The 12,343-nt window shown below is 41.0% G+C and overlaps 1 protein-coding gene across 1 annotated transcript; it reads left to right on the top strand.

Annotated features, from left to right (window-relative positions):
- Positions 1 to 543: 543 nt before the first annotated feature.
- On the top strand, positions 544 to 9,226 carry fosl2 (FOS like 2, AP-1 transcription factor subunit). The gene is made up of 4 exons (XM_031321269.2): positions 544 to 1,405; positions 4,103 to 4,357; positions 4,738 to 4,845; positions 6,442 to 9,226. Exons 1-4 carry the CDS (start codon positions 1,277 to 1,279, stop codon positions 7,009 to 7,011), a joined length of 1,062 nt encoding a protein of 353 aa, XP_031177129.1. The 5' UTR covers positions 544 to 1,276; the 3' UTR covers positions 7,012 to 9,226.
- Positions 9,227 to 12,343: the final 3,117 nt, after the last annotated feature.

Below are 12,343 nucleotides of genomic sequence, written 5' to 3' on the forward strand. Positions count from 1 at the left end.
ACAGTAGACATAACGGGCATGGTACACACTCGTGGCCTTTTCTGATGTCAATACATGTTAGGCACGCTAGGCTGATCACAGATGCAGATATCGAATTAATGTCGGCACAGGGAACTTCCAAGTGCTGCTTTGAATGCTCTAAACTCAGCTCTGCTATGTGAGCGCGCGTATGTCGCTCGAGTTTAAACCAGCGTGCGTCCATACGCTCTTAATCTATAGCCTAGACGTTTTAAGCTTCAATATCTTCGTTTTCCTGCGCTGATAACTAACCGGACCGGGACCCGCGCGCTGAGAGCTCCGAGTCCGAAGTGCAGTGCGCGAGGGGAGGGAATCCCTCCAATGTCTGACGCTTCCTTTACCAAGGAAACCCACACGCGTTCTCTGACGCAACTGTCCATTTTAGGAAACATGCGTCAATGGACCGAAGCAAGTCAGACAAACAGTGAACTCCACAGCAGCCACTGACGCTCGTATCAAAGAATCAATCCCTCCAGATATATTTTAGCTACTTTTATTGTATCCCTGCTTGTCTGTTATGTGTCCAGTGTCCGCTGGGCGAAGGATAGACACAGCGGATCTTTTCCATTTCACGGCCTTATCCAGACACGACCCCTCCCTGGATGCATTCGCAACGCCCAGGCTGTGACGTGGGCTGTTTCGTTGGTGTTGAAAAGCCGTTGCAGTTCTTCATAGTGCCATTGAAGTGAGTCATCTCTAGGAAGTGTAGCGAAAAGGAAAAGAAAAAAAGTTCGAACTGTTCCGTGAACAGCAGAGAGCGCCGATAGAGTGTGTAGTAGGCAAGGCGACGGAAAATATTCAGAAGATTAGCCAGGCAATAGGCTTGAAAGCGAATGTTAACCTGCGTGAGTCACTCTGTATCTACAGGTTTACTCTCAACTGGATTTGACTGCTGAGGTTGCGCTACTGACTTTAGGTTGAAGTTTGCGCACCTGAGAGGATCTACAATAGTGTAGTATAGGTCTACCTGCGGCTCAAGAATAATAAAAGCACAATAAGAAATAGCCTTTACAAGCAGGAAGCACACAAAAATATACAACTTACAATATCTGTAAGATGTTTTAGGTTAGTTTTAGGTTAGTTTAGAGGAGCGTACTTGCACTTAGTCTGTGCCAACTCTTCTCTGGATATCCCAAATTAACAACGTCTCGAGTCAGAGGAGGATTTTTTCTGTTGGTGCCTTTTTGCTGCGAGGATTAAAAAAAAGGGGGGTTCAGACCTCAAACAGTCTACTGAAATCTTCCCTGTTTCCTGGACCATGTACCAGGACTACTCCGGGAACTACGACACCTCGTCCCGCGGCAGCAGCACCTCTCCGGCCCAGCCAGAGTCCTTCACAAGCGGCAGCAGCACGATCGGAAGTCCGATCTCTACCTCAAGCTACCAGGTAACACAAGGGAACACCGGGCTTCCGCGACATTGCCTATAAGTAATAGCTTTAATTCGATGTCAAGTGTGCAACACCTGAATACAGGTTGTATGTCACATAGATTCATTTTTTTTGTCACTGTACCGCGCTTCCACCCGTTAATAGATTTTAAAATACATTCTCCAGGTCGATTGAGAAAAAAACGGTTGAACCCGATGACACAGATGCATCGGTGACTCAACAGATTTAAGAGTCTCTCTATCTAGTCACAAGTATTTTGGACTCATTCCATTTGAATGATGTCCTAAGATATACAGTATAAACACCATCGGAGGATGTAGACTACTTTTGTAAATATCAAAGTTGCGCACTGGCTGGTGCGCATATTAAATGGAAAATAGGCTACGTGGTGATTTTGCACATACATAAAAAAATAAATTGGGTTTTTTTTTCTTCAGTTGGTCCTCATGGTAAAACAAAACTTCTCGTCGTACAGATTCGCAGGAGATATGGGAGACTTTGAATTTAATTTGAATTTGCCTGTGATTTCCAGATGTCAATTTCAGATCCATTACCTCTTTCTATAGCGGTCTCATCTCTCCTATCCGTGCATAAAACTGTATTATTTATGGGTTCCTTGTGTATGTAGCACCCCAGTAGAGACTGCATTTTACGCGCATTAGGACGGCATTCCCTTTAGAACACATACATGCCATAGACACTGAGCTATTTACCCATTGCGCTAAACTGGGTAGAGATATAATGGAGTATAATGCAACAGGCGTACTGCTTGGGCATTAACACAAGGGCTATATATGCCATGGCCGTCAGTTATGAATTTTGAAGTGCGCAAAAGACGTGCTGTTGCGAAATGTGTTTTAAGTTCAGTCAAAGTTGGTATTTTGTGGCAGACATTTCGCTATGAGAAATGACATAATCATGGATCAGATTGTAGTCTGATTTTCTTTTGATGGTCTCGCACTGCACATGGCAGATTCCTTCCAGCGAGAAGCGCGCACTGACCCAAAATGAAAATCCTGCATTCTGAGAGACTGATTAAAAAGGCCAATCCCTGTAATCCATCTTCTTGATTTCATCAGAGGTTATGATTTCATTCCTTCTCAGTGAGATATGCCCTGTAGATGTGCCAGTGGAACGTTATGAGGACGCCGTGCCCATATATTCGCAAATAATAGGATATAAATCCGGGAAGAGGCATGTTGTTTACTCGAGAGCCAAGTCTTGCGTATAGTGCACTTCTGTGGAAAAGCTTCGTCAGGCTCACGCAACATTACGGTAAACGACTTCTGGCCCGTATGTATCATTGCTTCTGTTCCCTGTAATCACACACACTGGCTGTTTCCCATTACAGCGGGCAGGAACATTACCTCTTTGTTAGGTTTATTGAGGCATATCAAAACAAGGATTTTCTGTTCTGTTTTTATTAGACCAACATTCTTATCAGACCAGAAGTTCAGTTAAACTTGGGCTTTTCTGTATTAAGTCTAATACCTCTAATGAATAATGTGTCCTTATACATTTCTTTTATTTTTTTATGGGAATTGTAATGCTCTTATTTTGAAGCCCATTTCGCCAATAGAAATCCGCTCACATAATTCTGGTTAACTGTCTGGCTTGTTACAGCTGGCTGCTTCCCCCCTTACTGGAACTGACTGCGTTTCTCATGTGCTTAACAAATCCCATACACAATGACTCACCAGATAAACAAAGTTCCAATAGACTGCCGGGATATCCGACGGAAAGTCGGGAATAACGGGGATATGTGGACGTGCGTAATTTACGCACACAGGCAGGCAGCCCGTTTGTGGAGTCTAAAGACATAAAGTAATAGTGATCTGACACAGGTTCTCATACGGGTGATGATTATGACAGTCAGTTCACACATACATGTAAATTCTAGATAGTTATACATTTAAAATCGTATAGGAGGAATTGATCCATAATTGGAGGGGTTAGTGCCAAAGGTTGAGTAGCTTGAAGTCATACTCTTTCTTTAGATCGGAAACATATTATCCTGCATCATAGTATGGCCTTAGACATACCCACAGCTACGGGCAAATTCATCATTTTGCTTTAAATATATATTTTTTTTGTTGAAGTAATGGTTGATTCAATCATTTAAATAATTGAATTGTTGTCACTTATCAGATTTCAGAAGAAAAAATCCTTCTGGAACAGTTCCTCTTCTGGATAATAGAAGAAGGTCTATGCCACCATATGACCCATTAAATTACGTATCTATCCAGTCAAAAGTAATATGTATATTTACCCTCCTGCCAGTCCATGTGTAACATTCCCCCAGTGCAGTGTTTTGTCTCATGGTTATTGTAGTTAAGTGAGAAGCACTGGACACCTTGGGCTTTCCCACATGATTCACAGCATGTGTCACTGTTCCACTCCAGGGGTTACATACACAGTGTTTTGTGTGGATTGAATCATTACTATACGCTTGTAATGTGAAAATTGTGTGAATTTGATAATGGTGGGTGGTGGTGTGTGTTTCTGCGATTGCAGCGAAATGAGGCAGGGCTAATGGATAGAAACTAAGATGCTTATAGGATGAAGTTGCATACATTGACCCATACCAGTATGCTTCTCTACAAGTAGATGCCACCCAACTTTTCTGGAAATATTTTTTAAGATGTGATCATGCATCCCCTCTTATCATATCTCTCTCATCCCTTCTCTTTCCAGAAGTATAGGGTCGACATGCCCGGCTCCAACAGTGCCTTCATCCCCACCATCAATGCAATCACGACCAGCCAAGACCTACAGTGGATGGTGCAGCCCACTGTCATCACCTCCATGTCTAACCCTTACTCACGTTCCCATCCGTATGGCCATCACCTGCCCAACGGTTCTGGGATGTTGGGGCACAACACGCTGGCTCGGCCCGGGGTCATCCGCTCCATTGGGGACGCAAGGGGCCGGCGCAAGAGAGATGAACAGGTGAGGGAAATGTGATGAGACTTTTTTTTTTTATAAAGCTAGATTTTGCTTCAGAAGGTCTTTTACAAAGCAATTTTAACGTGTGTTCGTTCTGAAAAAAAAGCAAAAAACCTTAATATGTTCATTAGAAATGATTAAATAAACATGTTTGAAAAAGCAAATTGAGTTTATTTTCTCAGGCCAGTAAATTATACATGGTTGCATCATTATTCTCCTCACAGCCAGCCAGTAGTACTTAGCTCTTGTTTATACTCTTGCTCTTCGCTTCATATTGATTGTGTGTGTGTGTGTGTGTGTGTGTGTGTGTGTGTGTGTGGGTGTGGGTGTGCCTGTCAAACAGCATATTTTACCTGCCGTATTCCTTCTTTACTTGCTCTTAGCTCACCCCAGAGGAAGAGGAGAAAAGGAGGGTGAGGCGTGAGAGAAATAAGTTAGCCGCCGCCAAATGCCGCAACCGCAGGCGAGAGCTCACCGACATGCTGCAAGGGGTGAGTTGAAACCTGAAAACTGGAGTCACAAGATCAGAATCTGTTAATGGGTTCCACTTTATTCACACAAAGCAACCCCAAATTAGTTTAAGTGTTGGAACATCTTGTTCCTCTTATGTGGCCACCACCTCAAGCTAATAAATAAACATGCTTACTGTTTGGGGGAAACATTTGCCATGCTTATAGGTGATGCAAAAATAATAAAATGGCAAAAAGAAAGCAACAAAAGAAATTATTTTCACACAGAGAATACATGCACGGGGAAAAATAAGTCACACTTGTTCAGAAGTCTGGCAGGAGTCCAGATTTTTGATGAGTGATTGAACTCCACACCTAAATTTACAACCTTGTATTACTGGTTTGACTCTCGCTGTGTCTCTGAGTGCAAGGTCTGCATAAAGAAATGACAGGCGATGAAAAGCTTTTTGTCTCGGGCAGCTGTAGACAGAGGTAGGGCTGTCTCACAACCCTGCCTGGCAGACAGTAACAGCATCTAAATGGACTAATTAGCTGAATTACAGTGAGGTTGAGCTTGTCAGCCCTTAAAAAAAAAAAAAAAAACAGGAATGGAATTTGCTGTAGGCAGCTGTCTCCGTGAATGAAGGACATTTTGTAAAAGGGGCCAATTGCTTGTCTCACAAACCCACATAGAGACATGCTGCGTTCACACACACACACACACACACACACACACACACACACACACACACACACACACACACACACATATGCAGACACACACCCACCACAGCCATTGCTTCTGGGGGAAAAAATAAAAAACGCCTTTCCGTTTTTACACGGCTGATTTTAAAAATTCCAAATAAGGAAGTGTCGCTTTCCAGAGAAAAGAATCAGCATTTACAGTCTTTGATTAACTGATATCATTTATTTAAGTGTCTCGCTGGGCAACTCCCCTGGCTCCTTGTGTATAACTTCCTCATACCTTTTGCCCATGAGTCAAAGTTCTCAGACAGCATATCAGCTTATCTTTATCTGCCTGAAGTTTAGAACTGACGGGTGGCTTTTATGGAATCTTTGTCTTTTATGTGACACATCATGACACACTTTTGATGCAGATCTTATATCTCCAAGACACAAACAATGCACATTATTGGAAAGTCAAATTCAAGCAGAAGGCCTAGAGATTACAAGTTGTAAGTATAAATGGCTCATGACAAATTCTTGCTTGTGCTACATGCTGTGGTGAGTAAAACTGTAGCAAACTAACAGTGCCCTCCATTGGCGCTTTGGAGGAATATCATACCGTCTGACTACCTGATTGTTGCAGAAACTTGAAATTATGCCATTACAACGTCACATTTTTTGCAGCAATGTTCTCAATTTCTTGGCATTTTGTCAGTGAATTTTCATGAAAAGGCTGTTGCAGTATTTGTTTTTATCAAGTTCAAACTATCCTGCTTAGGGCCTAAGAGTTATGATGTTCTCCATGAACTATAACGTCGCTGGTTCATGTCTGGCTGTTGCATGTTGTTCCCCATCTCTCTGTCCCCTCTTTCTAAAAAAAACGTAAATAGAAATGAACCTGCTGGTACTTTAGCTTAAGTGCTCAACCATATGTCCTGTTTCTCTTACCAGGAGACTGAAAAGCTGGAGGAGGAGAAAGCCGACTTGCAGAAGGAGATCGAGAGCCTGCAGAAGGAGAAAGACAAGCTGGAATTCATGCTAGTTGCCCACAATCCTGTGTGCAAGCTCCCCATCGACGAGCGCCACCAGTCATCAGGGCACCAGCAGCACCACCAGCAGCAGCAGCAGCAGCAGTGCGCCCCTCTCTCCCTGACCATACGCTCCAACATGGGCACCCGGGCTCAGATGAACCACGTGGTAGTGAAGCAAGAGCCGGAGGACAACGAGGATGTGGGCAAGCCCCAGCGCTCCGTCATCAAGCCCATCTGCCTGGGTGGCGGCGTTGTCAGTGGGGGGATGTACTGCACAGATGGAGACAGCCTGAACACACCGGTGGTGGGGGCGTCCACCCCGGCCGCCACGCCCAATGCGCCAAGCCTCATATTCACCTACCCGAGCATGCTGGAGCCCGAGAGCCCCTCGCCCTCATCCGAGTCCTGTTCCAAGGCCCACCGGCGCAGCAGCAGCAGCGGGGACCAGTCCTCAGACTCCCTCAACTCGCCCACCCTCCTGGCCCTCTGAGCGAGGGATCTGCTCGGTACAGCTGAGAAACAAACACTGTGGCTGACGGCAAGCATGAGGATCAACTGCGCGGCCCCCGTCCAGTGTCTTTGAAAGACCCCAAGAGCACATTCAAAAGTCCAGACCAAGCTGACCATGTGAGCCGTTTCCCCCTCTGCAGGGAGACCCACAAGGGCTACGCCGCGTTTTTCTTCTTGTTCTGCTTCAGTGTAAAAAAATAATTATCTGTAAGAGTGTGTGTGCACCAGTCCTAAAAAGTGTCATCCCCTCACCATTTCAACTCCCGCTTCAACTCCCGAGTCAACTTGTTTACTGGGAAGACAATTCAGAAGAAAAACATGCCAAAATCTGGCAGTTGTGAGTTGATGTGACTACAACTAGAGAGCGTGTTCTTAATATATTTTTTTGAAAATGTTTAAAAAGCCATGTGGCCGACACTTGCACTCTGCCAAGACGAATCAATAAATCATTAAACGAGGTCAGCTTTCTGCTGGATTTTCTGAGGAGAGAAAGAGACTATGAGCAAAGACTTCCTCTCATCTTTTTTTCCATTTAGATTTTAGACTTTCCTAACTTGGACCTTGATTCAGGAATCGCTAATAAGAGTGCGTACACATTTCTGATGCTATTTCCATCTCTTTCATTGCATTCATGGCCTGTGCTGATTAAATTTTACAGTCTTTTGTTGAGACATTGTCCTCTCCTTAATCTGCCTGTAGAAAAGCAAAATGGTCATCCACATGGTGACCAAAGCACCGCTCAGTGTTGCAAAGGATACGAGCCAACTTTCAATCTATGACTAGTTCCTCAATACTCTATACCTTCTATTTTGCCATAGTGGCTTGACTTTACAGTGGTATTGATGTGCTTTTCCTCAGTGATTCTGTACCTGAACTTACAACCTGTTTATGACAAAGTGTATGTGATTTACATTGATGTCAGGGATATCTCTCATGTGTAGTGGAACCCCATCGTGAAGAGCGTTGCACGACTGCAGGCTGTTGTATAGTCTAGTGTTGCAGAGGCGGTAGAATATGTGGAGGGATGATAAACTTCATCGCTTTTTTATCGTGTCACATCAAAAAAGGTTTATGTTTTCGCTCAGGCGACATAAAAGTTTGAACAAACCCCTCCTCCACTGGATTCTGACCTCCTTTGTGCGTTTCTTACATTCTCTAAATAAAGGTCTTACCTTTTTCAACACTGCAGGTCAGGTTTCAAAAAGCCAAAACGGTTTGTTTGACACATGCAATCCTGTAATTCGTCCGTCTTTGTCTAAAATGAGGGATTTTGCTCAAATTTGAAAAAAGCCACTGTGGTCTAGACTGTCGCCAGCTGCCAATGATGTCAACCCTGTTTATACTGTGTTTGTAAATCTGTCACTTTTAGTAACGAAATGATGTTTAAATTTAAGTCAGATGTGCTGATTTACGGGTGTATAAACATATGCCAACATCGAGGTACTCTGTAGAAACTTAGTGGAAGCTGTGCTGGCTTCAAACGAGGGCCAGACACAGTTCACTTTTTGACAATAAGGAAGGGATAAGAAGACTCTTTTTTTTTTTTACAGCTGGCCTGAGATGAAAGAGGGGGCACCTTGAGAAGATGTAATATTTCTAAAGTTCTATGAAGCACTTCTTTTTAATTATTTTTTACATGTGTGTATCTTAAAGGGATAAGGGTTTTCAATACTGTGCACTGAGAAGGACAACAGCGATATTTGGGACTTTTTTAGTTTACTTCAAACATTCCTAATGAAAATAATGTCAGGGGTCAAAGGGGGTGTCATCTTTGCTCGAACCCTTTTTGTTATCAGGGGAATAAACGTTGTGGTTGGAAGACTTTTGATGTGCTGGATGCAGAAAACAGACTTTGCAATTCAATACAAGCTGCTGCTACTTTGGAAAGAACATGTCGGCTATTTATCTTTTAATGATGTTGGGTTTAACATCACTGGCTGTGATAACGTGTGGATGCAACGGGACATCTTTAATCCTGTCTGACAACACAAAGAGGTGAAATGATAACCAAAAACATTACTGTGGGCGAGTCTGATATGTCTGTATGTTGAAATATTCTGAAGCCCCTCGACACACATAGGAAAGCCATTGACTGTAGATCTTCTGCTGTACATGTCATCTACTGTCTGTCGCCTGTTTTCAACTATTACTTCTTTTCCAAATGCTTTCACTGTTTAAAATGAATCAAAATTAATAAAAAACAGCAATATGTAAATAATATAGCAGTGTTTGTTAATTTAAATGAATAATAATAAAACATAATAATAATTTTCAACCTACAATTGTCCTTTTTCTTTCATGGGAATGCACTTACAGTAATTCAGTCTACTGTTCAAAATAGCACCATCCTGTTTATCAATCGTTCGGATCATTCCAAAATAAGAAAGACAGACACTGTTTTTGACTTACTTGATGAAATTGAAAGACAAAAAAGAGCTAAGACAAAACAACAACTATTATTTCAGAATTCAAGAGCCAAATTGCTTCTTTGGAACATCTCGAAGCAATGACAGAACATGGTAAATGTTTGTCTATTACAAGGATTATTTATATGTTCCGTATAGGCTTCATGTTCAATCATTCAACTATCTGAAAGGCGTAATAGGTTTATCTGTGTTTTAAGCCCCCAACGTCTCCTTCCAGGCAACGGATTATGCAATGGTTATGGTTAGGGTTAGATGCCTTGAAGTCAATGGTCGCAGCGCTGCCTGGAAGGAGACGTTGGGGGCTTAAAACACCATTGAGCGTGTAATAGACAGTGTTTACATAGCCTACACCCAACACACACATTATATATATATATACTATATACTAAGGAAAGTGCCCATTGCCCATGGTTGGATTTCAGCTATTGATGTGTGAAGGCCGGACGCTGCTCCACAAACACAATGTTACACTCTTCTGACATATTCAAATTATTAAACACAGTCACTTTTTGCTGGGTGTGGGCTACTGAGTACAGCTACACTGTGGTGTTTTAAGAAGTGATTTAAAAAGTTACATGATTTATTAATTTATAGCAAGACAGGAGCTAAATAAGTTGAAGGAGAAAAAGAAGGTTGGGTGCATAGTTCACAGTAATGAAGTAGAGGTGTCTGTTATTTGACCCTCATTAATATAAATGGTCTTTTTTTGTGATGGTTCATCAAGGCAGGATTTATTGAGTCGTATTCGGCTGCATCATTTTTAGCAAATTGTACCTAATACACTGGCAACTGGGTGTATATTCATTGTTTTAAATTATAGTCACATGGTATTTTATCCAGTTAAATGCAGTATTTTTAACATTTAAATATACACCATGGTGAATTGGTGTATATTTGATAATAAAGTGTATAAAGTGTGTAGTTTATATTAAATTATGTGTAGTTTATATTAAATTATCCAGGCGTATGTCCACTAATTGAAAAATGGAACTACTCTAAGTCTGTCAAAACACTTGGATGCACTGCACATTTATCAATAGAGGACAGAAACCTACTGTCCCTTCTACAGGCTATAAAGGTGTAGCAGCTGCAATAAAGCCACTCAACTAAATCCTTCTCCTTTTATGGAGAGCAAACTGACAGCAAATTGATTTGAATAAAACATCTCTGTGCTATCATGGTGAATGTTTTTACCATCTCCAGCTGAAGTGGACAAAGAATAAGCTGTATATTTTAAACTGTTTTTACTTTGAAAGAAAGTATGTTCTTCTATTGTTGCTTCTGAGTGTGATGGTGTTTAAAATCATGAGTGTTTGCTGCCCTCAAGTGGTCAAAGAAGAGAAATACAACAGTAGGTTTTAAAGTGCTCATATTACGCTCACCTTCAGGTTCATAATTGTATTTAGAGGTTGTACCTGAATAGGTTTACAGGGTTTCATTTTTAAAAAACACCATATTTTTGTTGTACTGCACAATGCTGCAGTTCATCTTTTCACCCTGTGTGTTGAGCTCTCTGTTTTAGCTACAGAGTGAGACATCTCACTTCTGTTCCATCTTTGTTGGGAGTCGCACATGCGCAGTAGCTAGGTAAGGACTAATAGCCAGTCAGAAGCAGAGTATGAGGGTGTGCCATGCTAGCAGCTAGGCGAGCATTATAACGGGTGTTACAAAGTGACGCACGTTCACCACGGAAGTAAAGGCTGGACTACAATAGAGCTGTTTGGAGCAGTTTGTGAACAGTGTTTTCTGTTGGAGATGGTAAGTCCCTTTGGGGTGGACTTTGGGCTTTTTCACTTTGTAAACCTATAACGTGCACAAAAAAGATATATAACACAATAAAGGAAAGGGAAAAAGTCAAAAAGCATAACATGAGCACTTTAAGTGGAAATTATATTCATGGTGGTTCTTATCTTCAGCGGTGTCAATAGTAGTAATACCCATGTTAGCAGTAATGTTAATGTATTTCCATTTAATGACGTGTATGATTGTTTTATTCTGAAAGATGTCACGGTTCGTTTTAGTATGCTGTCGTTTCTTTAAGTGGACAGCTGTTTAACATACAGGAAACTAAAAAAAACTACAACCAGTTGAATTTAAAGTAGCAGAAAAAACTAGAAAATGCATTTCCAGCACAAAACGTGTGTGAATGCTGAAAAGCTAAGTTGCTAAAGCTCAACTGGATTGGTGGCTTCAATTCGTAAGAAGAAGGTGAAGTAGTGAAAAGAGTTGGGAAAGTGGGAATGGTTTTAATTAGTATGAATTTCATTGAAAAGTTGAATGACACCACTAATGTAAAACATATATGGAATATATTAAGGTTTTTTGAAAAGATAATGCTAGACTGAATTATTGTATTTAAAAGTTCAATAATGAAAAAAGATGTAGAACATTGTATGTTTAGAATTTTTTTTTCTGAAAGTATGAATAAGTAGATAAGAGAGAGCTGTTAGAAACATTTATGAAAATGCAGAAATATGAAAAGTAAAAGCCATAATATAGTATGTCTAGAAAAGTGATGAAAAAGCCATAGCATGCTATGTCGAAAAAAGTCATAGTATAGTATGTCGAAAAAAAAAAAAAAAAAGTCATAGTATAGTATGTCGAAAAAAACAATAAAAAAGTCATAGTATAGTATGTCGAAAAAAACAATAAAGAAGTCATAGTATAGTATGTCAAAAAAAGTGCTAAAAAAGCCATATGTCAAAAAAAGTCATAGTAAAGTATGTCGAAAAAAGTGATGAAAAAATCATAGTATAGTATATCAAATAAAGTCATAGTATAGTATATTGAAAAAAAGTGATTAAAAAGTCATAGTGTATCATGTCGAAAAAAGTGATAAAAAATGTCATATAGTATAGTATGTCAAAAAAGTGATACAAAAGCCAC

This window comes from Sander lucioperca, chromosome 18, assembly GCF_008315115.2.
Source record: "Sander lucioperca isolate FBNREF2018 chromosome 18, SLUC_FBN_1.2, whole genome shotgun sequence".
Lineage (NCBI taxonomy): Eukaryota > Metazoa > Chordata > Actinopteri > Perciformes > Percidae > Sander > Sander lucioperca.

Bases quoted from the DNA above. Each gene is read 5' to 3' on its own strand.
- fosl2 (XM_031321269.2), top strand. From the start codon at position 1,277: ATGTACCAGGACTACTCCGGGAACTACGACACCTCGTCCCGCGGCAGC. The intron at 1,406-4,102 runs GTAACACAAGGG...TTCTCTTTCCAG, and splicing joins TCTCTACCTCAAGCTACCAG to AAGTATAGGGTCGACATGCC. The intron at 4,846-6,441 runs GTGAGTTGAAAC...TTCTCTTACCAG, and splicing joins TCACCGACATGCTGCAAGGG to GAGACTGAAAAGCTGGAGGA.